The sequence below is a fragment of the Nomascus leucogenys genome, chromosome 6 (genome assembly GCF_006542625.1).
Source record: "Nomascus leucogenys isolate Asia chromosome 6, Asia_NLE_v1, whole genome shotgun sequence".
NCBI classification, from domain to species: Eukaryota; Metazoa; Chordata; class Mammalia; order Primates; family Hylobatidae; genus Nomascus; species Nomascus leucogenys.
The window spans coordinates 120,365,366-120,392,775 of record NC_044386.1 but is presented as its reverse complement, the minus strand read 5'-3'; the positions used below and the strand labels follow the sequence as shown (position 1 = coordinate 120,392,775).

Sequence of the window (27,410 nt, the reverse complement as noted above, 5' to 3'; positions counted from 1 at the left end):
AAGTTATACAACCACACACTTGAAGGAAGGAAGCTTGGAACGTGCCACCTGCATGGCTGGTGTGTGCTGAGATGGAATTCTGACTGCCGCTGCAAAGCCTGGGGCCGGTCTCGCTTCTTGCTGGCCTGCCTGGCATCAGGACTTCTGCTTGGCTGGAGGAGGTCACAGGCAGGGCAGGGAAGATGGGCTCAGAAGCTTGGGAACCACATGGTCACATGTGCCCGCTGGAGGTTTGGAACATTCCTCTGCAGTGAAGAGGACACTCGTGCTCTCAGTAGTCTCTCTGCCCTCTCTCTAGGCCAGCAGTTAGAAGGTCTTAGTATGGTGGAGACATTGCTTTGAGTTCATCACAGCACTCATCCAAGTTCTCCCTGGTCCTCTGTGGGGGACACATGCTGAGGAGGCTACTCAGACTCCTGGTCCCAAAGCTGCCCACCCTGGCCCCTTCATCAGTCCCCGGCAGACAGGCCTCTGTGGATTTGACCAGCAGTGAGCACCTGCCCACAGCTGGTCCATTCCTCGTCTCTTTCCTGGGAACTCAGTACTGAAATTCAGATGCAGAGACGTCCTGTCTGCTCATGGTTGATGGATCCCGAAGAAGGCTACACTCCCTTATATGTAATTCAGAAATCCAAAAAGCTCTGAAAACCATGTGTTCTCTTCCATTTGTGGCAAACACATTTGGCAGCAAAACCAGCCTGGACTGATGTGAGCTCTCAGTAGTGTCACTATCCCCCTTAATGAGGTCACCTGGTGGACAGACCCACGTGACTGACTATGGGGTGCTTTCCTGGAGCCCACCAGCGATACAAATATTTGGTTGACGCACCGTTACTACCTTTTGAACACGCAAAATACTCTGAAACTTGAACTGCATGTGGCCCAAAAGGATCTGGATAAGGGATGTGGATTTACCTAAGAGGTGCCATGGGCTACCCTACCAGCTTGTACATGGACAAGTTCTGAGAAAGCCAGTCTGCAGTGGGTGCATGGGGGTGTAGCTACCAAACGCAAGCTGCAGAGACCACGGAGCTAGGGTCCTGACGTCTTCAGCTTTGCAGCAGCTTCCCTCCTTTTCATTAAGCAGCCCCAGCTGGCTTGGCGGAGCTGTAGTCAGAGTCCTAACCATCACGTCCTTCATCCCCACAGAGGCTCAGACCTGGGGGGTTCTGCTGTGCCAGGCAGGAGAAGCTGGGAATGCACAGCCACGTCCAGACGCAGCCTTTGCCAAGCTCTCCGACACTTCAGTGGGCCGGCGGCCTGCTGGCCTGGGCAGGGAGGACTGAACCCTTGAAGGTTTCCACTTCAATGAGATTCCACGGGAAAAGCAGAGACGGGGTGGGTTTGGCAGGGGGCCACCTCATGGGTGTGTCTAAAGGCTTTTCCACTTAGAAATATTTTCTAAGGAGGGTCTTTGTCTTCCTTTGGAGGTGGGATGGATTTGTGGTCCTGAATCCTCCCTTGGAAAATCTACCTCTGCAAGAATTCTTTTTTTTTTTTTTTTTAAAAAGGGAGAGAAAAAAAAGAAAAAAAAAATACAGCTTTCCTTCTTTTGAACTGTGCGTCACTCGCCAACGAATTCCGCAGCGATAGCACTGCTATGAATAGGGCAGTCATAATGGGCTTCAGAAGAACCCGGAGCCCAACCACAGGGATCGTTCCTGTCACGGCTCAGCTAGAACTGTGCCTTTTATAAATGGAGTTTTCAGAGGAACACTTACAATCCGTATTCCCCTCCTGCCTTCTAAATTGGCCATTTATTATTTTGTTTTTACCCTTGATGAAATGCTCCTTTTAAAAATGCTGCCTTCTGTGGGTATTCGAGAGAGAAATGAAACTGCAGATGCAAGAAGTCAGGGCGATTCTACCCCAGAGCAGGATGTGTCGAGCCACCTGTGCAAAGCCCCGAGCGTGGGGTCTCTCCTTCACACGCGAGATACTTACTGCCTGCTAGCTGTCCTTACCAAACAGGGCTGCTCTTTTCAGATCAAAGGCGGTGGCACTCTAGTGACAATAACTTAGGACTTAGGCAGAGAGAAACAGAAAGTAAGTGGATGAAAGGTCACATTCCCAATCCAAGCAGCTCCCCAAAGAGCCACACCGCAAGGCTTCCTGGGTGGAGGATCTCGGCAAACTCAACTCCCAGCCACTGGGGTGATAAGGCAACGAAAGAGTCCAGCCATCCAAAAGCGGTCAGAAGGAAAACAGACGCGTAATCTGGACTTGGAGAAATCTGTGGAAAAACAGACATTTAAGTGGGATTTCTGTGTTGAATAAATGAGACGGGAGCATTGAAAACCGAAGCAGGCAACCAAGGAAAGAACAACTTGGTGCACAAAGTCGAGCTGAAATTTGAAGAGCGTGAATCTGTCCCAGACCTGACCTCTTCTTGCTCCTGCAAAGTGGGAGCGGACAGTAAAGAAGAGTCTAAAAGCATCTTTATCCGGCATGCTGGGGAAAGCCGAAGGTTCAGACTCAAGGCTGCTTCTCATGAGAACCAAATGGCAGCTCTCTTGCTTCCAATTAGGGGTCCGCGTGTGCCTGACACAGCGGGAAGCCTCCTGCCACCTCCTGCATCTGACTCACAGCCAGGTGGAGAGAGGCAAAGGCCCCTGTGCAAGTGCACGGCTCCAGCTGCACTCAGGTCTCTTCTCTCCCTCATCTGCAGGGAAAGTTCAGGGTGCAAAGGCCGTGTTTCTCTTGAATTCTGCTGGCGAGCCAATGGCGCAGCTACATTACACGGTCCCCGAAGGTGGTGTTCTTCTTAAAAAAAGGACAATGACAGGGGCTCCCCAATACTTTTAAATGAGTCCTCATCTGAGTGGGCTGGTGTTATCTGCTACAATTTAGAGCATCACATGTTGCTTTACGAGTCAGCTCAAAGAGGATGGGTCCGGCTGTTAGACGAAAAGCTGCAGATCTGAGGCTGCTATTCCAGAGATGCCCGGGCCTACCTTCACACAGCTATGCACACTTGAACTTGCAACAGCAGAACGCCACAGGCAGATTTCAAAGGCTCTTCCCATCACAGGGAAGAAACACAAGACCTGGCATCAGAACTTCATTCTTCTGCAAAACGCTTCTGAGGCTGTCTAAAAATCAGGCCCAGTTTCCCGGGTTCTTCTTCAAGCTCCCTCACTCCACACCCATGAAGTCATGCTGTCTGTCTTCTTCAAGTGTTGGCAGCCAGACAATAACTGCCTATTTTCTGTGAGTCAACTGCTCTGGAACTGGGGTCAGCTCCCGCCCTGGCCTCTTGTCAGCTGCAGGTGCTTAGAGGTGTCCTATAACCTCATTCCCTCTCGTCTTCTGCACAGCTTGTTTTGCGTATTAAATGAGATGATGTATGTAGAGCTAACTTGTGTCTTGTACATGACATACCGATAAACGGGCTCATATGTCATCATTATAACACAAAGTCTTGTCTCCTAAAGAAGGACAGTTTTAGGTGACAAAAAACAAACAAACAAACCCAACAACCCTGAAGCGGGCCCTGGGGTGCCCTTATCTATTAAGGACATTAATTAAGCAGACATTACAAATGTATACATGACACACCACCTAGAACTTCATCAGCTACCGGAAATGCTTGCAGTGGCCCAATGGAGCAGAGCCTCTTGATTCAGGAGAAAGCTCTTGGAAAGAAAATGTGACCTGTGCTTATCATCTTTCCCAAGTGTAAACTATTCTCAAAAAGTCCCCCAACATCCTAGCCAAGGATTAAGAGACAATTCAAAACAAACCAGGAGAAGCAATACAGGGAAGCATCCACATTGGAAAGCCAGAGAGCAGCCACACCCACACACCGGGATGCTCCTGTAAAGCCTTGGTCTCCTCAGCTCGTCCTGGGTCCCTCCACACGTGGCGCTAGGGGCAGGATACCAGCACAGCCTCCTCGCTATAAATGGGGCTGCAGGATGCACCTGGCCTGCTGCCTGCTTCAACAGCTGCAGTTGGAACATCTCAGAGAGTTGGGTCATTCAAGGTCCACCCCACAACTTACAAAGTTGGGCCGCAGCTGACTCGGGCAGAGGACTGGAGTGTCTTGCTGGGTTGGTTTGGGAAAGGGACGCCCCCCGGCTTCCCTAGGTGGTTTTTATGTTTCTAGGGGAGGACGGGAGGCTGCCATACAAGGACATGCCATACGCCTTTACCATCGACCACCACGGCTGTCAGCAGGCCTTTCTTCTTGGTGCTCAGCCGCTCGTGTGCCTGGCACTGCTGGTCCCGGAAGCTGGGCAGACCCTTGGGGCAGGGCAGGTTCTCGCAGACCGCATGTTCTACACTGGCACCCAGGCAGTGTGTGCCTCCAGGCCCAGGGCTAGAAGGAAGAAGAAGGTCTGCGTTAACCAGGGGGTGCGGCCAAAGAGCAAGAGAGCTGTTTCCGTCTCTCTCGCCAGGAGGAGGAGGGGAAGGGGGCAGGGCTAGGTTTCCAAAGCCAGCCCCTCTCTGCTGTTACAGACCAAATGCCCACAATCCCAGACCCACACTGCCGGCATGTTTAAGTGAGGCCTCTGAAAGGTGCATCTGAGAACTGCAAATCAAGGTCATATGGAAAGAGAAGGCAGTGAGTATGAGTTCAGCAAGATCCGCACATCGCGTCCTTCATCTGAACTTAAAATTTGCCCATGGGTAACACTGAAAACCCGAGGGACACTTCTGGAGAGAGTGTGTGTGTGTGTTCTGCAGGGGTCTTCTCTGAAATGAAGACCTTTAAATGCCCCCCAGGTATACTCTGGAGGTTAAGTTTCAGGATGAGTAAATACATAGCTCGTTTACTTTATAATGAAAAGAATAAGAACAATGAGTTCACCTGCTCATGGGCTTTGAGTAGAGACCAGTCAGATCTGGGCTGTGCTACCTTTACCTGGGCAGGCGTGAGACCACACATGGTCAGTGCGTGGTCTTGGGTCCTAGATGCTCTCTGCCGAGGCTGGGGTTTTAAGCCATCCTGGAATCCCAGGCTGTGTTCGCTGGCCAAGTCCACACGTGTGAGGGCCTGGCTGGCAAAGCATGGCTCTGCCCTGTGCTTCTGCAAGGCCCCAGGGTGTCCTTGGCAACCTGGGCAACCTCAATGGTTCCATTCATTTCCATGATGCCAAGGTCATCATGATGGAATAAGATTTCTTATCCACTCCCACCCCCCGCACTTTTTATTGAAATTCAGTCTATGAAAGAAAGAAAAGGGCACACATCCAAACGGTTCTGCTCAATGGATTTCCACAAATCACACACACCTGTTGGCCAAATGTCATCTGGACACATTAGCCATTTCATGTTGCGTATTTCTTTTTCTTCCTTTGCCATTTTTCATGTTCAGAGAGCAAGGCCACCCTGTGATTGTTGCTTTAGGGGAGAGATATAACAGCAGAAGAGGGAAGAAGCCTTTGGGCTTTTGTGTCATAAAGGTCTACAGCAGGGGTTGAAAAAATGTTTCTGTGAAGGGCCGGATAGTGAATAGTTTTGGTTTTGTGGGCCAGATAGTCTCCAATCACTCAACTGCCACTGTGGCACAAAAGCAGCTAGAGATAACATGTAAAAGAACAGGCATGGCTGTGTCCCAATAAAACTTTATAAACACCTGGTGGTAAGCCAGACTGGGCCCACGGGCCTTATTTTTTTGCCAGCTCCTGGTCTACACAGATGTCTTGGCGAAAATATCCTGAGGAGAAAGGCCCCTTTCATACGTCTGTTTTCATACTTCTGTCTACCTCATATACACTAGAAAACAGTTCCCTCCCCCAGGAGAAGAAGAGATCTAGAGAGATTAAACCTACTGGTGGCCCCATAGTGGGGCCCTGAGCTCTGCTGGTCTTGAAGTTAGGCAACAGCTAACCCTCTAGAAGGCTTATGGAATCTGAGAACAGAGGGGCCTTGTGTTCTGCTTCCTGTCTAGAAGGCAAGGGAGGCATCGGTTTCAGAGAAATGATTGCACGGTGTGTTTAGGCAGAAGGGGCCTCAGACAGCCTCCCCAGGCAGCCTGGGCGAGGTATCATTGGCAGACAGAATGAATCAAATCCTGTGCCATGGAACATGGCGTGGAAGGAGCAGAGGGGGGCTGGCCCCCAAGAGCCACATGGATCAGCAGGAGAAACATCACCATGGCAATAAGTGAGTCCCCACGAGCGGGCACCAGAGAAGGAACGAGTGAGGCAGCAGATGCAGCATGACACAACGTTTCAAGCTGAAATGGGCCCCTATAAAACTCTATGCAGAAGTCCTAACCTCTAATGCCTCAGAGTGCAACCCGATCTGGAAACAGGGCCAACAGGGCACAGATAAAATTAGTTAAAATGAGGCTATACTAGAGTAGGTTGAACCCCTGATCCTATATGAAGTGTCCTTATAAAAAAGGGACATCTGGAAATACACACACACACACACACACACACACACAGAGGCAGAGAGACACATAAAGAATGTCAAACATTGTCAGCAAGCCACCAGAAGCTGGGAGAGAGGCCTGGAACAGATTCTCCCTCACAATGCTCAGGAGAAACCAGCCCTGTCGACACCCTGATTTGCACTTCCAGCTGCCAGGACTGTATGACAATAACTTCCGGTTGCTGAAGGCACCCGGTTGGGGGTCCTTTGTTATGGCAGCCCCAGGGAAACTAAGGAACTGGGTGACACAAGGACCAGAGGCTCCTCGCGGAACTTAGACGCAGACTAAGGGAAAGCAGGACAGACACTGAAGTCACGAGGAACACAATAGGGACTGGAAGGGAGTAGAAAAATACAAATTAGGTGGGTTTGTAGAAGAATAAAGAAAGCTCCATTTCCTACACACTTGAGTATAGACTGCGATTGGTGAACATGTGATTAACTTCCTGAGTTGTTATTGAGCTTCCTTTTATGCTTCAGTTTCCTCCCTTTCCAGTAGCTGATTTCTCCAGTTTTACATCTGCCTAACCCACGTACAACAATTACCTTCACCCCTGACAGTGAGGAGGTGGAGAGGAGATGTGACGTGATATGATGTAAGAGAACTGGATCCAGAAGAAAGTGGGTCTGGAGGCGAAGCACATAGGATACCACACGTGCCTCGGCACACCTCCCTCCACATCTGCTTATGCTGCTGCTTCTCCCTGACAACGTCTCCAACAGGCAGTCTCTATGTGGCCCCTTATCTAGCTCACAGGCCCCGTAATCCCCACTTCCCACCTCCTAACCCTCTGTCCATCTTTGAGGCCACCTCCGCCCTGTTTTTCCTTCCTACCTGGAGCATCTTCAAATCTTGTCTGGGTCTCTGCTATGCTGCTTACCACCAACCTTATGGAATGAAGAGCTGTCTTCCTCCTGTTCCTCTTATCTGGAAGGATCTTATCTTCCAAATATCTGGGTTCTGTGTTCTCAGCAGAGAGCATTGCATAGGATGGTCTTCAATAAGCACTAGACTGAAGTGAACTGTATTATCAGAGCCTATCTTAAAATGGCCAACACAGGGAATGATGTCAGGGAAGAGAGCTGAGGAGGAAGCACCAGGAATCCATTTCTCCATCCAGACAATAATCATACTGGCAAAAATTATCTGAAGAAACTATTAAAACTCTGCAGTCTACTTGAAAGCTTGCAGCTTTCAGGGGAAAGCCAGGTCAATTTCAGTTAATTTTGCTCAATTTCAGCCTTTAGTGTGGTAACAGTTACTGCCCATCCTTCACCCCCAAGGCAGGCAGCTATGTCTGTGCTCCTGTTGCAACTTTCTGGAGTCAGGGTGAGCAGTAAGAACCTTATCTTCCAAATATCTGGTTTCTATGTTCTGACTGTTGATTGCTACTTTCAGTTGTTACGGTGCAGATGCAGAAGGTGGCTGACGTTGCTGTAACCTCCACCAGGTGAAGTGGCTTCCAGGGGATTTCCCCCCTTTATCCTTTTAGGAGCCAGACATTTAAGCACAAAGACATTTAAAAGCAACTTCATCTAGGAGAACTTAGAAAGCCACCAAGAATGGCTAGGAAAAGATACAGGTTCAAAAAAGACCTGATAAGATCTTAAGCTTTCACTTCAGGTTGATTCCTGATCCAGAGATACCACTAAATCATAAAACAAATCAAAACAAAACAAAACACCCTGGGGAAGGGGTAGAATCTATTTCTAGAGTTACTGCATTCTAAGATTTGAATGTCTAGTTTTTCATGAAAACATCACAAGGCATACAAACAGAAAAGTATGGTTCATTCAAAAGAACAGAATGTATTGGCAGAGGCTGTCCCTGAGGAAATCCAGATGTTGGCCTTGCTAGACAAATACTTTAAAATGACTGTCTTAAAAATGCTCAGGAACCAAATGAAGGCACAGATAAAGACAGGAAGACCATCTATAAACAAAATGAGAATAAAGATATGGAAGTTAAGGAAACAAAGATAAATTTTGGAATTGAAAAGTATAAGAATTGAAATGAAAAATACACCAGTTCAGAGAAGATTTTAGCAGGCAGAAGAAAGAATTAGCAAACTTGAATATAGGACAATTGAAATTGCTGAATCTGAGAAGTAAAAAGAAAAAAAAATGTAGAAAGGTAAGCAGAGATCATCTGTGGGACACCATCAAGTTGATCAATGTATGCACTAAGCAAGTCTCAGGAGAAAAAAGTGAGAAAGGGGTAAGAGATTATTTCAAGAAATAATGGCTGAAGCTTTCCAAATGTAAAGAAAGACATGACTCTATAAATCCAAGAAGCTCGAGAAATTCCAAGTAGGATACAAGGACCCATACTAAGACACATTATAATTAAACTGCCAAAAGACAAAGAGAGAATCTTGAAAGCACCAAGACAGAAGTGACATATCCCATACAAGGGATCTTCAACAAGATTATTAGCCAATTTCTCACCAGAAACCTTGAAGGCCAGAAAGAAGTGTGCTTATATACTTAAAGTGCCTAAGAACAGAACCGTCAAGCAAGAACTCTATATCCATGTAACTGTCCCTCAAAAATCAAGATGGAAATTAACACGTTCCCAGATAAACAAAAAATGGAGAAAGTTTGTTACCAATGGACCTGCATTACAATAAATGCTAAAGGGAGTCCTTCAAGTTCAAATGAAAGGATACTAGATGTAACCTGAATGGAGGAGGAACAGGCTTTTCTCCCTGGTCCTGGTATGTGGCTTCTCTCAGCATGCTTCTTTAGTGGCCTGTGATGCATTCCACCTCCCTGTGTACAGCATTCTCCCGTACTCCAGTGGGTAAGCTTCTAAGCACACCAACTCTTTGGATAGATTCCTATCCCAGTTGGAGATGCAGTTTCTTCCCTTGGAACCTTTCCCTGACATCCTACATGTGGCTTCCCAGAGAGTTCCACCAGTCCAGAACCTCTACAAGCCTCTCCCTCATTCAGTGGGCCCCAGATGCACCCTCTCTAACAAGGTCCAAGGAATTTCGCCCCTGGACAAAACTGTGGTAGCAGCTACTGTCTGTCCTTCACAGTAGCTGTGTGTGGGTCACTGTCATACAGATTTGTTCCTTCCTTGGGTGCTCTGCCTCAGACCTAAAGACACAGGATGCTACCTGCATCTGCTCTTCCTGTATTCTTTAGAGTTCTCTTTACCTCTTAGTAAGTTACCATTACTCCAGCCACCTGCTATAGCTAATATTTCCTTGAACTTTCCCTGATTAAAAAATATGACCAAAGGAACTGATTTTCTTCCGTTTTAAGTCATTATTTTGAACAACATGAGAAAGGAGAGAAGTAATCCACCAGGTACACAATTTTCTACCTAAATAATCCCCAATTGCTATGTGGCAGGACCCCACATGCACTCCTTCATTTTTTATGACTGTCTCTATAACACGGGGCCTCTATAGTAACATCAGCAAGAGCCTCCTGCATGTGCAGCTGACCTCTGAACAATGTGGGGGTTAGAAATGCTGACCCCTCACATGCAGTAGAAAATCCACATATAACTTTTAACACCCCCAAAATTAACTATTAATAGCCTATTATCAACCGGAAGCATTACTGATCACATAATTAACGTTTTGTAGGTTATATGTGTTTTATACTATATTCTTATAGTAAAGTCAGCTAAAGAAAAGGTTATTAAGAAAATCATAAGGAAGAGAAAATATATTTCCTACTCATTAAGTGGAAGTGGGTCATCGTAAAGGCCTTCCTTCTCATCATCTTCACGCTGAGTTGGCTGAGAAAGAGGAGGAGTTGGTCTTGCTGTCTCGGGAGCAGCAGAGACAGAAAAAAAAACCCATGTATAACTGGACCTGCACAGTTCAAACCCAGGCTGTTCAAGCGTCAACTGTACCTTGGTCCTGAGACAACAGAAAGAGGCACCCTCCATCTGTGGCACAGAGAAGACAGAAGGAGAATCCTCGTGGGGGAGGGTGTGGCTGGCAGTTTCCACAGATGGCTTCCTGACAGAAGTTCTGGGGAAGGACTCAAAGGAGGCCCCAACTTTCCCAAGGACCCCACACTGGGCTGGCTGGATGAAGCCTGAATTGTGTGGACACGGGGGCTTCAGCAGACAGTGTGCAGGGCCAGCGAGTAAAGCAGGGGACCAAATCCCCAGAAGCAACTGGAGAGACCACCCTCACACAGTCTCAGGAGCAGAGGGCAGGGCTCTCACTCACTCTGGAAGTTGCTCTGAGCTACGCGGTAAGGAGAAAAACAAAACACGTCTAGGGAGACTAAAATGACAGAAAGCCAGCTTGACAGGGCTAAAATAAAGAACAGTTAATGTAAGAGATTCATGATAGAGTTATCCCTTCCCAGGAGCTGAAGGCGGGTCCGGTCTTTCCCTCAGCCTCTCCTGTGAGGGCAGGAAGGCGCAGGCCTGCTGGGCTCCATGGCAAGGCTCCGAGGTCCCGTGAGGCCTCCAGGGGAAAGCCAGCAAGTTGCAATCTCATCCTGAAATGAGGACCGATCCCTGAGGACCGGGAAGAAACTTCAAGGCAAGAGGCACTGTCACATAAACAGTGATCATAAAACAGCCGACACGCCCAGAGGGCCCCCATTTTGCTGGCCCTTCTAACCATTACTTCATGAAATCCACACACAGAATCAGAAGGTGCTCCTGACTGCACCCTTTGGGCGAGGAAATCAACGCTCCACCAGGCGACATAACCACTTGGCTGACGAGCAAGAGGTGGAGAGAAGAAATGTAGCGTGCAAGAGCTCCTGGACCCAGCAGGACCCAGCAGGAACACACGCCCCGCCTCTGCCTCTGGGAGGGGCTGCTCATCGGCCACCACGAGGCCTGAAGGAAAGCCTGACTCACTGACCAGTCATCGGGGTGTGATGGGTCTTTTAATTTGAATTTTTACTATCAATCAATAGTTTTTCTGTTCTAGGACTTTTTTTTTTTTTTTTTTTGGACACAGTCTTGCTCTGTCGTCCAGGCTGGAGTGCAGTGGTAAGATCTCAGCTCACTACAACCTCCGCCTCCTGGGTTCAAGTGATTCTTGTGGGTCAGCCTCCTGAGTAGCTAAGATTACAGGTGTGCGCCACCATGCCCGGCTAATTTTTTTGTATTTTTAATAGAGATGGGGTCTCATCATGTTGACCAGCCTAGTCATGAACTCCTGGCCTCAGGTGATCCACCCGCCTTGGCCTCCCGAAGTGCTGGGATTATAGGCATGAGCCACTGTGCCAGGCCTGTTCTAGGACTCCTAAACATGAATAAAATAGAAGCTTAGATACAAAACCAAACGGCTTGCATGGGTACTTCACAAGAAAAGAATATCCAAATGGCTCACTGTTGATGAGGAAAGTACCAATTCCCCAGCCAGATACTGCTACACACGCATCAGAACGGCCAAAACCAGAGAGAATTACTGACAACACCGGTGTCAGTGAGGACATGGGCAAGTAGAAAGCCACCACAGCCACGGCAATGGAAATGGCACAGCCATTCTGCAAAGCTGGCAGCTGTTATGTGGTCACACATGCGCACGCCCAGGGGCCAGCAACTGCCCTCCTACCGCACTGACACATATCTGCACGTGCGCCCCAACACACATGCTCGACCGTGATGAGCAATACTGTGCACGGAGCTGTGTTTCCTTGTATATTCTACCTTCATAAGTTTGTTTAAAAATAAGCAAAAGAGTAAAGTAGAGAGGCTTTGGTGAGAAACTGAAAGTGTGGAGAGAAAGGTGAGCTCTACCCCCAAATTTCCCAAGCGCCTGCAGAACAAGGACCATCTCCTGCTGAAGTGGAGTCCTCAGTGCCTTGATAGACACAAGCGCAGAGCAGAGAAGCAGCAAAGGTTTGCTGAGGTCAACAGGATCACGTGGCAGAACATCTGCCCCTTTCTGTGAGAGTGGATGGACAAGTAGAATCAAGATAGGCTGGAAGAGAAAGATGCCACTTTTTATTTTCAGGTTTGCGGTATTAAATGAAGACAGACCAGAAGATAAAGTCACAACAGCAGTTCGGACCAGCTTCACCATCCAGAGACACAGGGCGCTCAGTAGAAAGCTGGCAGTTCTGGTCCCTGCCCTGGTGGGCCCTGGCTCTGTGAGCTCTGAGAAGGAAGCAGGGCAAAGCCATAGGGTTTCAGAAGTGCTGCCCAGGTGCTAACGCACCCTCAGGGCAGCAGACATCCCAGTTTTAAGGCCTCCTCTGAAAAGTGTCCAAGTAACACATGTAACTTATGCTTCAGTGTAGAATACTTAAATTTTTAAAAATTATCCATATGAATGCCAGATTGCTGGCACATCGAAAGCACACAAATGGGGTTTCACTGTGGAAGCAAAAACCAATTACAGGCACATACCCTTACACCAGCCGTCCTCCCGCCGTCTTAGCAGGATAGCTGCCTTCCTCTCCCTTTCTGGTGCACATGGGCTGCACCTCGTAGTGACCCTGCTGTGTCCCAGCTCTGCACTCCACTCACCTGCCCATGCTGCATCTGCTGGGATACAGCTGGCTTTTCACACAAGTGCATCTGAGCCTTTCTCTCCCCTCCCTCCCCACTCTTCCCCACACACAAACTGTCGAGGGGTAACAGAAGGTAAATTAGAGATGCATTTTCTACCTTGCAGTCTTTTGACGTAACTCCCACCAACAGCAACATAAATTATAGCAGGAAAGGACGGGCCTAGGAAGTTGATTTGGAAACACGGATGGTCCCTAAGGCCTCCACGTCAGCTAGCAAAAGATAAAAATTCCAAGAGCTGTGAAGACCAAGACTAAAAACAATAATTGTGTGTGGGGGGACTCTCTTGCCAGTATTTTTGGACAGTGAATAAACCAGCTGCAGAAGACAGGGAGCGGAGCCAGGAATATAAAGTGAAGGGGGTGAGAAGCGGGTCGTGGGAGTGTTCCAAGCCTGAGACCTACATAGCAGTGAGTTTGGGACATCCTTGTGAAATCTCTAGGCAGCAGGCCTGGTGATTTAAGGAGTGAGACGGGGAGAGGACGTTGTTTTCGTCAGAGCTTGGCTCCGAGGCCCTGGTCAGCTGCGCTTTGTAACCATCACATCAGGGCATCTTGCAGAAGCAGGCTGGAGGCTGCAGCCTGGACTTCATAAAACACGCCCACGTCCTGCATCTCTTTGGGAAGCCCCCGAGACGGCTGGTAACCCACCCACCCAAGGCCTGTCCCGCCTCTTCCCATTCACCCGGGCTGGATCCGTGGAGGCGAGAAACCCCATAGAAAACCACATGGGAAAAAGGAGCATGTTGTTTTCATTCACAACAGAAAACAGAGCTACCCTGCCACTGCGAAAGATCGAACAGACTACCACGGTGCAAATAGTATAGGAGCAAAAACGTATCCCTTCTCTTACTGGGGAAAAACAAGGCTGGGTTCTGTGTTGAAGCTTGCTCTCAAGGTGATGCCAAGCACCCCAGGCTGTGAGCTGCCACCTTGCTGGAGAAGAGCAGGCACAACAGGTGACAGATGGGCCTCATGTGGCCATTTATAGCATCTGGGTCTCAGCGAGGGGAGATGATACAAGGGCATGAGGCCTAGCTGGTGGTCTGCCACTTTTGGCCTAATCGTTGATGATCACCTTTGTATTTCAGTGGAAAAATGATATTAGGGATGTGTTTTGGAGGCACTGGTATTGCAGAGAGATTGGTTTTCTGGAGCAAGTGCACGTCCAGGCTGGAAGGCAGTCAGCACATTTTATGGAGTGGCCGCTCTGCTGTAGGCACAGAAGGCAGCATGTGTCCAAACAGGTGCGGCCTGTCCTGGGCCCGCACACAGCTCAGCTCAAAGGCCAGTGGGGAGGACACAGTCAAAACAAGTGAGCAAATACATAACAACAGTAACAGCTGTCGCAACACCTGTAACGTAAGGAAGAGGTGCCGAGGGAGAGTTAAGCAGCACCCCATTTTAAGCAGGCTGTCAGGGACAGAGACCTCTTGAGAAGACATTTACATTAAAACCCAAAGATGGGAAAAGGCAAGTTCAGGAAGGGGAAGATGGCACTGAGGAGGGTCCTGGGGTTGGAATGCTGTGGCTGAGAGCACAGAGGAGGCTTCGAGGCTGCAGGGGGCTGAACGGGGGGTCCCCTCGGCCTCAAAAGATAGGTCCACTTGGAACCTGCAAATGAGACCTTATTTGGCAAAAGCGTCTTGGCAGACTTAGTAATTAAGCTAAGGATCTGGAGATGAGACCGTCCTGGATTTGGGTGGGCCCTAAATCCAATGACAAGTGTTCTTCTAAGGGAAGAAAAGGTGAGAGGGACACACAGAGAAGAGACCACGTGAAGTCAGAGGCAGAGATGGAGGTGATGCGCCTCCAAGCCAGGGAAGGCCAAGGGTTGCCAGGAGCCACGAAATGGATTCACCCTTGGAGTTTCAAGAAGGAAGCAGCTATGCTGACACCTTGATTTTGGACTTCCGGTTTCTAGAACTGGGCTCCAAACCTGGGCTGCCACTGCCTCGTTGTGTGACCTTGGGCAAGTTACCAAACTTCAATATGATTCTATTTTTTTTTGTTTGTATTTTTCTTGTTTTTTTTTTTTTTTTTTTGGGATGGAGTCTCACTCTGTCACCCAGGCTGGAGTACAGTGGTGTGATCGCAGCTCACTGCAAACTCCACCTCCCGGGTTCAAGCGATTCTCCTGCCTCAGCCTCCCGTGTAGCTGGGATTACAGGCACACGCCACTGCACCTGGCTAATTTTCATACTTGTAGTAGAGACAGGGTTTCACCATGATGGCCAGGCTGGTCTTGAACTCCTGACCTCAGGTGATCCACCCGCCTCAGTTTCCCAAAGTGCTGGGATTACAGGCATCAGCCACTGGGCTCGGCCCCCGATACGGTTTTTCTGTACAATGAAGATAAAAATAATACCTCTCCCACAGGGCTGCATTCAATAACTTCCTACATAAATGCCTAAGGGAACCCGGCGCATGGTGCAGGTCTGCTGCATTCACCACCCTGCTCATGACCAGACGCGGAGGAGGCAGAAAGGATGTAAGAGGAAGCTGCATGGACTCAGGGGCTTTGGACTCAAGCAATGCAAGGATGGTGGTGCTATTTACTGAGAGGGGAGAGGGGAGCTAGGAGTAGAGGTCCCAGTTTAGAAAGGGTCCTGTTTGAAGTGTCTGGGAGAGAACCAAGAGGAGTTGGTGGGACTGCAACCCTTGTGGGTAGGCAGGGATTTGATCTGTCTTTGCTTCTCACTGCAGGCCCACACCTAGCAGAGTTCAGGCCCTGGCAAGGTTTACTGAAGGCTTCACGTTGGAAAAGCTTCACCAGGAAAGGGCGTGCGGCTGGGAGGAGTGAGAATGCTGCAGGCTCTTTCTGTTCCTTCTGCCATCGCCCTGCCCCACAGGATGACGCTGCTGGACAACAGAGACTGGAGGTGAAGGTACATCGATGACTGCAACAATCCTATGTGCTGAGATCCACAAACCCTCAGCTGTCTGTGCACCGAGGCCCTGCAAATTCTCCCATTCCTCAATGATAACATACAGGAAAAAGCAAGGGAGAGAACAGCCATGACTATGAGGGCGAGGCAGAGGGAGGACCTGATGAAGAAGAAGAGTGAAAGATTTTTACAACTTTGTGATTTACAGAACAGCCCCTCTCCCGGGGCCACGGGGCCTGGAGGAATGGGGTGAGAATCCCAGTACTAGAAAGCTCATGGCAGGGCAGGCCAGCGAGAGTATACCAACGCAGCTGTCTGAATGGCTGGTGTTTAGGATCCTCCCAGAGAAAATGCCCCTGCGGTAGCCCACAGCAACCACGGGTGGGCAGGGCAGGAAGCAGTTCAGATGGTGACAGGGGTCCCGCCAAGACATGAAGGCAAAAAGCTCTGGAAAGCCTTGTCTTCGGGCTACCAATGCTGGGGAAGCCCTAGCTCATGTCATCCCAAGAAGGCGGACAACACCAGTTCCCTTCAAAGAGGCACCTACGGCATTTGCATAGCATTGATAACTGCTTATTCTTGCAAGTGTTGCCCTCGCCTAGAGACAATTTAAATGTTGACAGTCTCAGGACACTGGCTACTTCAGGCATTCAGAGGTTCTGATATCCTCCTGCTATGATGTTTACTGGGTGCCACCTGTTAAGAGATAAGACACATAACGTGCTAAGAAGACCAGTCTTCCACTAGGACCCACAAACTCCAATCACAAACGTGGAGCACCCATGACAACCACAACCCCTGCCAATTTCACTCTGCACTTAACAAAGCCTTAGGCAGGGAAAGGCAACTGGTACCATCCCCGTTCTTCCATGAGTGCTAATAACAAGAGGGGCTGCTTATTAAATACACGCCAAGGACTTTCTGAGCATTCCCATGAATTCTTCCAAGTTTTGGATGAAGAGACAAGTAACAGCCGTCAGCGCTACAAGAAGTCATGCTGGCAGCCAGGCACAGTGGCTTACACCTGTAATCCCAGCACTTTGGGAGGACAAGGCGGGCAGATCACCTGAGGTCAGGAGTTCGAGACCAGCCCGACCAACATGGAGAAACCCCGTCTCTACTAAAATTACAAAATTAGCCGAGTGTGGTGGCGCATGGCTGTAATCCCAGCTACTCGGAAGGCTAAGGCAGGAGAATCACTTGAACCCAGGAGGTGGAGGCTGTGATGAGCTGAGATCGTGCCATTGCACTCCAGCCTGGGCAACAAGAGCGAAACTCCATCTCAAAAAAAAAAAAAAAAAGTCCTCATGCTGGGATTTGAAGATTTGAAGATTTGTCTGTCCTAGCTTTGAAGCCTGGCTCTTCCCACTCTACCGTGTCAGCTCCCTCTAGTGGGCAGAACTAAGGCCAGGGAACAGAAGAGTCTTGAGGTCACGTGACCATTAACCAACAAGGTCAGGCCCAATGCCATGACTCCAAACCCAACCCTCTCTTCATGGGGCCAGAATCCAAACTATTAACTTCAACATAGAGTAATGCAAAAGCTGCAACCACGTATTAATTTCCCACCATTTAGCTAAACAGGGTTTCTAATCATCTACCCATCTATGCCCTTAATTAAGAAGTCATTCCTGGGTTGGGCATAGTGGCTCACGCCTGTAATCCCAGCATTTTGGGAGGCAGAAGGAGCGGATCACGTGAGGTCAGGAGTTCGAGACCAGCCTGGCAACATGGCAAAACCCCATCTTCCCTACTAAAAATACAAAAAGTAGCTGGGAGTTGTGGCATACTTCTGTAATCCCAGCTACTTGGGAGGCTGAGGCAGGAGAATCACTTGAACCAGGGAGGCAGAGGTTGCAGTGAGCCAAGACTGCACCATTGCATTCCAGCCTGGGTGACAGAGTGAGGCTCCATCTCAAAAAGAAAAAAAAAAAAAGTCATTCCTAACAGACTAAACACCTACTATGTGCCCGGCACTCTGCTGGGTGCTAGAGGGAAATGTTTTAATAAGACATAATTAATACGTAATGCCAATTCTTATAATATTGCTGGGAAAATGGTGTTCCTGTCACCGACTAAACTAGGAGCATAATCCTTCCTTTAATCCAGAGGTTCCAACATTGGCTGCTGTTGGAGTCACCTGGGAAGATAAAATATCCAATTCCTGGGTCCCACCCTTAGTGCTCTGTGATCTGATCAGTCTGGGGTATGATCTGGGCATCAGAATTTTTAAACATTTGCTAAAATGTTTACATGTTTAAAAGTTTAAAAGTTAAATGTTTAAATGTTTAAAAAGCATTTGCTAATTATCCATCAACAGGACTTAATTGTGGGGATTTCTTTATAGTCATTATTTAGAACTTGTTTTCAAAATTGATGTGCTGCAACTGCTGACTCACAAGGCATAAAACAGATCATTAAAAGAAATGGTAAGAAATGGGAAGCTTCATTTGACCCAGCGATCCCATGGCTGGGTATATACCCAAGGATTACAAATCATTCTACCGTAAAGACACACGCACACGTATGCTTATTGTGGCACTATTCACAACAGCAAAGACTTGGGACCAACCCAAATGCCCATCAATGATAGACTGGATAAAGAAAATGTGGCACATATACAGCATGGAGTACTATGCAGCCATAAAAAAGGACAGGTTCATGTCCTTTGCAGGGACATGGATGAAGCTGGAAACCATCATTCTCAGCAAACTAACACAAGAACAGAAAACCAAACACCACATGTTCTCACTCGTAAGTGGGCGCTGAACAACGAGAACACGTGGACACAGGGAGGGGAACATCACACACTGGGGCCTGTCGGGGGGTTGAGGGGCAAGGGAAGGGATAACATTAGGAGAATTACCTAATATAGGTGATGGGTTGATGGGTGCAGCAAACCACCATGGCATGCGTATACCTATGGAACAAACCTGCACATTCTGCATGTGTACCCCAGAACTTAAAGTATGAAAAAAAAAAAGAAAGAAATGGGAAACTTCAAGAAGACAAGGGAAAAATCTGTGGTGATGGAATTATCATCATTGAGCCCAAAATCGATCCCTGAGTTTCGTGGAACAAATGTACAAAGGTGAACAGGTAAGGTTATGGTGTCATTAGAGTCAATAAAAAGAAGCCAAAGAAAAAAAAACTAAAACACTTTTTTCCTAATAGTTATAGGAGGACCCATGAAAAATATTAGGATGAGGAAGACAGCTGAACCCAGATACTCTGTGACTCATGACCCACCAGGCTGCTCCCACATCAGCAGCCAGCCAATGTGGAATGACCCCAGCCTTGGTAAACCACGGGCAGGCTGGAGGAACTGTAATACAGCCGTCTCCGAAAACCTTTCCACTGGGGCCCAGGGAAGGAATGAGGAAGTCAGCTCATCCCAGACTCCACTGTAGCCATGTTCACAGAAAGAGCAATTTAAGCTGAGATGTCATTTGACACACACGAGGCCCCTGCACCCTGGACCTTGGCTCGGTTTCATTTTCTTTATCTTCTAATGCTCAGCGGGAGACAGACCCTGCTTTGTGTGAGGCAGCGAGAGCTGCTGGTGGGAAACTCCAATCGTGGCACGTTGGGGTATGGCCGGTCAGGGGACTTACGGGGGGTTGTCACATTTCCTCTGCCGGAAGCGGGCTCCCGTCCCACATGTTCGGCTGCACATGCTCCAGGCGCCCCACGGGCTCCAGTCTCCATCCACATGCTCCGGGATGGGCGTCTTGCTCACGCACTCCCCCGCGCGGCACCACTGAAACACAGCGGGGAGGGCCGGGGCCCAGGCACTCAGCAAAGCTGCTCACTCCAGCCCGCCAGGCCCCAAAATGCCATGCTGCCAACAACCCATTTGCTAAATTTACATAAAAGTACAGTCTATTTCAGGGTTTGCATGTTTGCTAATTTTAGTGACATGCCTAACTTACTCAAACTGACACTCACATCCCTGTAGGGTTTGGATTTTGCCCTCAACTTTCAGATGGATGTGCCCCACTGGGATTTTCTCAATCCCAGGGAAAGGATTAATCCACATGGCTCACGAAGAGACCTGCGCTTCTGCAAACTTTGACGTGAGTGCGTTTCTTGCCGGGAGGCGGCATGTCCCCGTTGAGGTTTTGAACTTGAGAGTTGGGTTTGCTGCTTGGCAATGACACAGCCAGCTCCACATGAGGGAACCTTGGTTCTTTCTGAGGATAACTCAAGGCCAGCCCTATAAAACAATTTCTCGAAGTGCAGAGCACATACCCTGAGGTGCTAGATGTGATTTTTGTGGTTCCCAATCACGGCATCAGAGCAAAACTTGACTTCCTTTTCAACTCTTTCAATTCTTGCAAGAAGACTGGAGACAGGTCCTGCGGCTGCAGGTCCTGAACACTCCTTCTCTCTAACACCTCCCCATCTCTCCTGCACATGAGGAACAGGCTCATTCTCTCAACATTTAGCTAGAATTGGATAATACTGTTCTCACTGAATTATTTTTACGAGCGCCTACTGTGTATGGCAGGTGATGTTGTTTTTCCATTTAAAATATACTGGTGAAAGTGTTCCTTTTAGGTAAATTTCCTCACATGATGAAAGGAGTTAATCTAACAAAAATATTAAGTAAATGATGCCTGTATCTTATAAGAAAAAGGAATGAGGTGATGTAGGCACCACTCTGTGCCCGGAGTGGGATCCATGGGCATTTCTGTGGTGCCTGAGGGATGTTTCAGGGGCTCCTAAGTAGAGAACAGATTGTGTTTCAGAAGAGATGCCAGTTGCCTGCGAGATGTGGAGCTGCCTGCTGGGGGCAGTGGGAAGCCAGAGGTTACCGAGGTTACCTTGTCTGCCCCACACTCGGTGCCATCCAGGGGAGGGTCCAGCTTGGTCTTGCAGGACGTGTCTCCTTCTACCAGGCACCACAGTCCAGCGCACATCAGATGCTGCAGGACAAGGAAAGGAACCATAATTGTGGAGAACACCCACACCCACAGGTCACAGCTGGGGTCAGAGGTGTGGCCCCACCACTGTTTCAAATTCGGGATTCGAAACGTGTGGGGAAGCCAGAGGGTCATAAGTCTGTATGTCCAAAATATCAGTGCATCACTTGAACTGGCTCATTTAGCACGACAAAATTCTGTGCACTTACTCCTAGGAGGGCTTGTCTCACGGAGTTGAGTTCAACAGCTCCAACAACCACCAAGGGCCTGGGAGATATCAGAGGCACAGCCCCGGCCAGGAGCAGCAGCCCCTGCCTCCCAGGAGTGATGAGCAAACAGATATCTTCCATTTACAGCAGTGAGGGGTGAGGCAGATACCCAGGGGCTGTCTAGGGCACACAGCAAAAAGATCTAACTAAACCTCATCAGGGAGGGCTTGCTGGAAGAGGCAGCTCTGAAGTCAAGGCCAGATGGGTAGGCAACCATTGTGAGGCCAAGAAATGACAGCCCATGAAGGGCTGGTACCCCAACAGGGTTACGGGGGCAACCTTCTGTTCTCCCTGCAGTCACCTGTTTCTAGCTTAGCTGAGCTGTGCACAATTTTTTATAGTATTTCACCACAGAACTTCCAGAACATCTACAAATATACAATTAAAATAATTCCACCAAAACAGGAATTGGCATTTAAACACACAGACTCCCAATTGTATCATTAGGAAATCTGGGCGTTGACAAAGTGCTCAGAAGGAGACAATTTATCAAAATCATGAAAGCAGACACAGCCAGTGTCCTCCCTTGAAGGAACCACATGCAGACAGTGACCTCAACCTTGGGAGACAGGAGCTGGGTAACTCCCCACCCGCCTGGGGGATAGGGAGATGATACCGAGGCAAGTTCTACACGCCTCTCAGAGGGTCCTGGGGGGATGGCCCCGCTGCCGACAGCAGTCACTTACTCATGATTGCACCCTTCTTGATTGCTCTCTCCCTCACCCCCTCACAGTGCTTCCTGGGATCACTTCCCAGATAAACTACTTGCACCCAAATCCCGGCCTCACAGTCTGAAAATTGAGAACAGATGTACTTAAAGATCTTGTGAAGATGCAGTGATTCCAGGACGACAAACCCAATCATGGCTAAACAGCCCAAGTTGAAGCAGGAAGACCTCACCCTCCAGGCTGTGGCCAGGGTCCTGCTGCTTCACACTGAGCAGGATGGAGGTCAAGGGGCTCCTGCAGCTGGTGCAGGGTGGTCACCGTGTGGTTTGCAAAGGGTGTGGTGCTCAGTTTAGAGGTCTGCTCTCCAAGTAATCTCAAACATCTGCATAGAATAGACACACAACTGTGCTGTCTAAAATCAAACAAGTTTTAGAAGTTGAAGGGATAAAAATAAGAGAAAGGGAAGGAAAGCAGAGCTGGAGGGAGCTTTTAAAGAGAGCTAAGAAAAGCCCACAGCTCCTTCTCATTTTTCACGTCTGTCGGAGCTGATCTGTGCCTTTTAGGAAGTGGATGGCTCAAGTGGAATACTGCGCATGGGGTTCAGAAAAGCCTGCATGTTCCCATGAGTGCTCACCCCTCAAAGGAATGGTAAAAAGATGAGAGCCCCAGTGCAGCACAGCTGGTCCTATAAAGACCAACTGCACCTCATCAAACGTTTGATTCCATGCACTCTGACCTGCGAGCTCTTTGAGAGTGTGGCGTCCGTGTGTGGACATGTGCTCACAAGACAAGGCTGACCCAGGGGGAGAATTTATGGGACAGGAGCGCTTGGGATTAGGAGAAATGACTGCTCCATCAGGAGAAAGTGGAAGAAGGTAGTGTCAACTGTTTGTTATGGGTTTTATAGACAGGGCTTTCTCATGAAACTTTTCTAATCTTCAAAGAAAAAAAGAATGAGGTTAGACAAAGATTTCTTAAATGGAACACAAAAAGGACTAACCATAAAGGAAGAAAACTAATGAATTATACCATATTAAAATTAACAACTTTTTTTTTTTTTTTTTTTTTTGAGACGGAGTCTCGCTCTGTCTCCCAGGCTGGAGTGCAATAGTATGATCTCGGCTCACTGCAAGCTCCACCTCCCGGGTTCACGCCATTCTCCTGCCTCAGCCGTCCGAGTAGCTGGGACCACAGGTGCCCGCCACCACACCTGGCTAATTTTTTGTATTTTTAGTAGAGACGGGGTTTCACCGTGTTAGCCAGGATGGTCTCGATCTCCTGACCTCGTGATCTGCCTGTCTCAGTCTCCCAAAGTGCTGGGATTACAGGCATGAGTCACTGTGCCTGGCCAAAATTAACAACTTCTGTTTACCAAAACGCAACTGTAAAAACACAAGAATATATTTGCAATACATAAGAGATTTGTAATGTGTATAACCAACAAAGCGTTTGTATCCAAAACATGATTTAAAACAACAAAAAACTCCTCTAGATCAATTAAGAAAAAGACCCAGTAGAAAAATGGGCAAAAGTCTTGAACAGACACTTCATAAAAGAGAATGTTTAAATGGCTAGTCAACATATGAAAAGGTGCTTAGCTTCTTTAGTCATCAGGGAAGGCAAATTACAACCACCATTAAATACCTTGACACAGCAGCCAGAATGGGCAGAATGAAGAAGACAGAGAGCACTGCTCATTGCCAACAATGGGGCACAGTGGGTCCTCTTGGATGCTGAGAATGAGATTTTAACTTGGTTCAGTGGCTTCGGAAAACTTTGGCAGTATGTGCTAAAGCTGAAGACACACACATTCTAATACCCAGCAATTCGAATCCTAAGTATGTAACGAAAAAAATGTGTATGTGTTCACCAAAGACATTGTCAAGAAAGTTCATGAAATACCATTTGCATTAGTTCCACGTTGGAAACAACCCAAATGTCCGTCAAGAGCAGAACAGATGAACGATGGTATATTAGAGCAATGGAATACTGCATGATTTCATTTACATACAGTTCAACAACAAGAAATATAAACCTATAGTGTTGGGAGTCAGGATAGTGGCTACCTTTGTCATCAGCTTAAGATAAAAGAAAACGGGAATGACAGCAAAGGAGAAGTTAGCACTGCAGCCTCTCATTCAAGCTTGGCCACCAGCACTGCTCTCTGCGCCCAAGCCAAGTGGTCACCATTCTTGTGATACATTTTCACTACTGAACAGATGCGGTGACTACACGAATGCTTGTCATCACCTTGATGCCTTCTAGATCAACAGCCTGCATTCATGTCATGCATTGCAAATGACAAAGTGCTCTGGTTCCTGTCATCCTGAGCCTCATGGCAGCCCTGGGAGGTAGGCAGGAGGGGGCTTTCTCTATTTTTTCCATTTTTCCAATGAGGAGGTCAATGTTTGTGAAGGTCAGAGTCTGAGCTGGGTTAGAAGCACAAGACTCATAAAGAAGAGAACTAAAGTGATCTAAAAGAAAAGGCATTTGAATATAAATTCAAGACCCTCAACTGAAATGATGGAAGGTCTTATTCTCAGATTGAAAAGCAAAGCCCCAAGAAAAAATGGCGCAAAATAATGAGCCCAGAGGTGTGTCCTGATAAAGTTACCGGGTTTCAAAGATAAACCAGAACACTCTTTGGGTAGCCAGCACAGATAATGGGAAAAGAGCTCGGGCTGTGCAGATGTCTTTGCAGCAGCCTCTCTCAACAGGCACTGGAGTGAGTGATGCTGATACAGACACAAGGAAAGGCAGAACATGTGGTCCAGGAAATTTATATCAACTAAACGCTTGCTCAAGTACTTAGGCAATGGAAAAAGATTTTTGAACTTACAAGTAGTTAAATCCTTTTCTGGAGAAGATACCAGAGGACGACCTTTGGCCAACTAAGAAATGACTGAAGAACCCACAGAAAATGGGCCGGCAGTGAGCACTGATCAAAGTATTGATTGAAACCAACGTAGGAATGGGAGTTAGAGAACAGAATGCATGGGACGGAAACCCGGACAACGCAGAAATGGCAGAGAGAAGAACCGGCTGGGAAGAAAGTGCACTGGGGTGGGAGCTGCGGGAGGCTGTCTATAGGTACATCAATATCTTTATCTTTTCTAGCTGGGGAAAGAGCACAATATAACAGATAAAATGTGAAAACTGAGATAGAGGAACTTCCAAAGGTAAAATGTTAAGCACAAAGAAAAATAACAGAATTGGGTGGTGGAAGGAATGAAAGGGTGGGTCTTGGAGGTGGAGATGCATTCATCATGCTCAGGCAGCAGGTACCCTAAAGAGAAGGGTGACTGATGGATGAAGCTTCTGCTTTCAGCGAAGAGCAGACTTTGTGGCAGACAGGGCTGCTCTTCCAGTACGCAACAGCTGGGTACCATAAGAAAGGATAGTTCTTATTGCCGAGCTCACCCCCAAGTAAAGGAAATATCTGAGGACGCAAATACAAAACCCATACCCAGCTGTCTTTATACATACACACCACTGTATACCAATCTGTGATGAGCATATGCGAGGGTGGGTTCCCCTAAGGGCAGGCGTTGGTTGCCAACACCAATACCCACCCTTTCACTGCCAACACCAACGCCAACCCTTTCACTGCCAACACCAACGCCCGTCCTTTCATTCCTTTTACCACCCAACTGTGCTATTTTTTTCTTTGTGGTTAACATTTTACCTTTGAAAGTTCTTATATCTCAGTCGGCACTGCAGTTGGGAGAAGTCATCTGGGGCTGGCCTGTCTCAGATGGAACAAGGTCAGGAGCTCCATCTGAGACACCCAGGTTAAACCAGGGAATCTGGAAGGGTGTTTACCAGTTCTGAAAAGGCTAGAAGCAGCCCCTTTTCAGAAAAAGGGGCTCTGGTTGAAACAAATTTAAGTTCTCCTAAAGAGAGCAATTTAGGATCTCAGAATTCCATGGTTATGTCCAATAAAGTATAAACCCACAGTCAAACATGGTAATGTGAGTGATGGTCAGTAAACTGCCAAGGTGTTTAGGTAATAAAATTGTCAGATACAGGATTTATAGTAACTATCTATAAAGAAATAGAAGATGAGATTATATAAACAAGCTAGCAGCAAGATATTAACACTGTTGAATATAAGAAACTAGAAATAACATTTAAAAATGAAATATATAATTGTTGAAGAAAATAAATGGATTTTGACAGCTCTGAATGAGAATTTGTGACTAGAAAACAGATCTGAAGAAATTGTCCAGAATGCGGCCTGCAGAGAAAAGGCAGTGGGGAATACAAAAGATGGGTTAAGAGATCCAAAGAACCAAGTGAGAAATACTGATGTATGTGTCTAATCAGATCCAGAAAGAGAGAATAGAAAGAGTGGGGCAGAGACAATATTTGAGAAGAAAACAGCTGGAACAGAACACATGCCATGTAGAATACAGACATTCTCCATTTAGCGGCAGGAGGCAGTGTCCTACTATGGCTGCAATGATCTCTGTCTCTTAATATCACACACTTGTGTGACCCCCTCCTCTTCAACATGGGCTGAAACTACTAACTTGCCTTTTAAAAATATTTAAAGTGCTTTAATATACATTTTAAAAAACAAGAAGGACAAAAAAATATCAGTGATTTCCTGGTAATAGGGGAAGAGAGTAGCTTGAGGGAGCATGGGGGTATTTTGGGCGATGGACCTGTTTTGCAGATTGATTGGTTATATAACTGTGCATTTGTCAAATTTCAAAGACTGGGCATTAAAAAGGGTGAAACAGAAAAACCAACGAAAAATGTAAGGGTTGGCTCTTTGGGGGGGAAAACAGATAAACCTTTTGTTAAACAAGAAAAAGGGGAGAAAAGTACAACAAAGAAGAAAAGAAAGGAGAAAATATCCAAAATGTAGAGAAATTTAAAAAAATTATCAGGGACCACTCAGCTCAGTTCTATGTATATAAGCCTGAGATGAAATGATTTTCTAAGAATGTGTAAGCGAGCAAAGCCATCGCTCGGGAAAGACTAAAAGTGTATATAGACTCATTGACATAAAAGACCCAGAGGATGTTTGGCAATGTCCGAAGGCATTTTTCGGTTGTCACAACCAGGGGGAGTGCCCCCGAACTATAGGGCGCAGAGGCCAAGGATACTGCTAAAGATCTCGTATCGCACAAGACAGTGCCCTACAACAAAGAATTATTCAGCCTAAGACACCAGTAGCGCTGAGGTTGGGAAACTGCTACAGAAAAACTCAACAGAGTGACAACAGGAAAAACAGTAAGTTATGGTGGAGTATCCTGCCAGGTAACAGCTTAGCTAGGTGACCGAGGCTAGCATCACCAGTAACGAACATAATGACCACATCACCTCTGTGGTACCTTTCCCAATAATGCGGAACCTCAATCTAGTCATGAGAACACATCAGACAAACCCAAAGGCAAACTAATAGACTGGTACACTTCAAAAGTGTCAAGAAAGAAAAGGAAAGGATGAAGAACTGTTATAGATTGGAGGAGAGCAGAGACACGACAACTAAACGTGAAACAGGATCCTGGTATACAGAAAGGACATTGACGGAAAAACTGGTGAAATCTAAATGTATTTTACTTAATAGTATTGTACCAAGGTTAATTTCCTGGTTTTCATAATGGTTCTATGGGCATGTAAGACTTTTTTTACTTTTGTTTTTTATTTTTTGAGATGGAGCCTCACTCTGTCACCCAGGCTGGAGTGCAGTGGTGCAATCTCAGCTTACTGCAACCTCTGCCTCCTGGGTTCAAGCGATTCTCCTGCCTCAGCCTCCCA

The 27,410-nt window shown here is 47.5% G+C and overlaps 1 protein-coding gene across 1 annotated transcript in view; it reads right to left on the bottom strand.

The window, feature by feature from the left end:
- ADAMTS17 (ADAM metallopeptidase with thrombospondin type 1 motif 17) overlaps positions 1 to 27,410 on the bottom strand; it is a 361,941-nt gene that overhangs the window by 134,819 nt on the left and 199,712 nt on the right. Inside the window, exons 11-13 of the mRNA XM_030813849.1 lie at positions 20,606 to 20,707; positions 19,394 to 19,539; positions 4,155 to 4,321 (exon numbers count right to left, since the gene is read on the bottom strand). Coding sequence (XP_030669709.1) covers positions 4,155 to 4,321; positions 19,394 to 19,539; positions 20,606 to 20,707 — 415 coding nt within the window. The remainder of the gene's footprint in view (positions 1 to 4,154; positions 4,322 to 19,393; positions 19,540 to 20,605; positions 20,708 to 27,410) is intronic.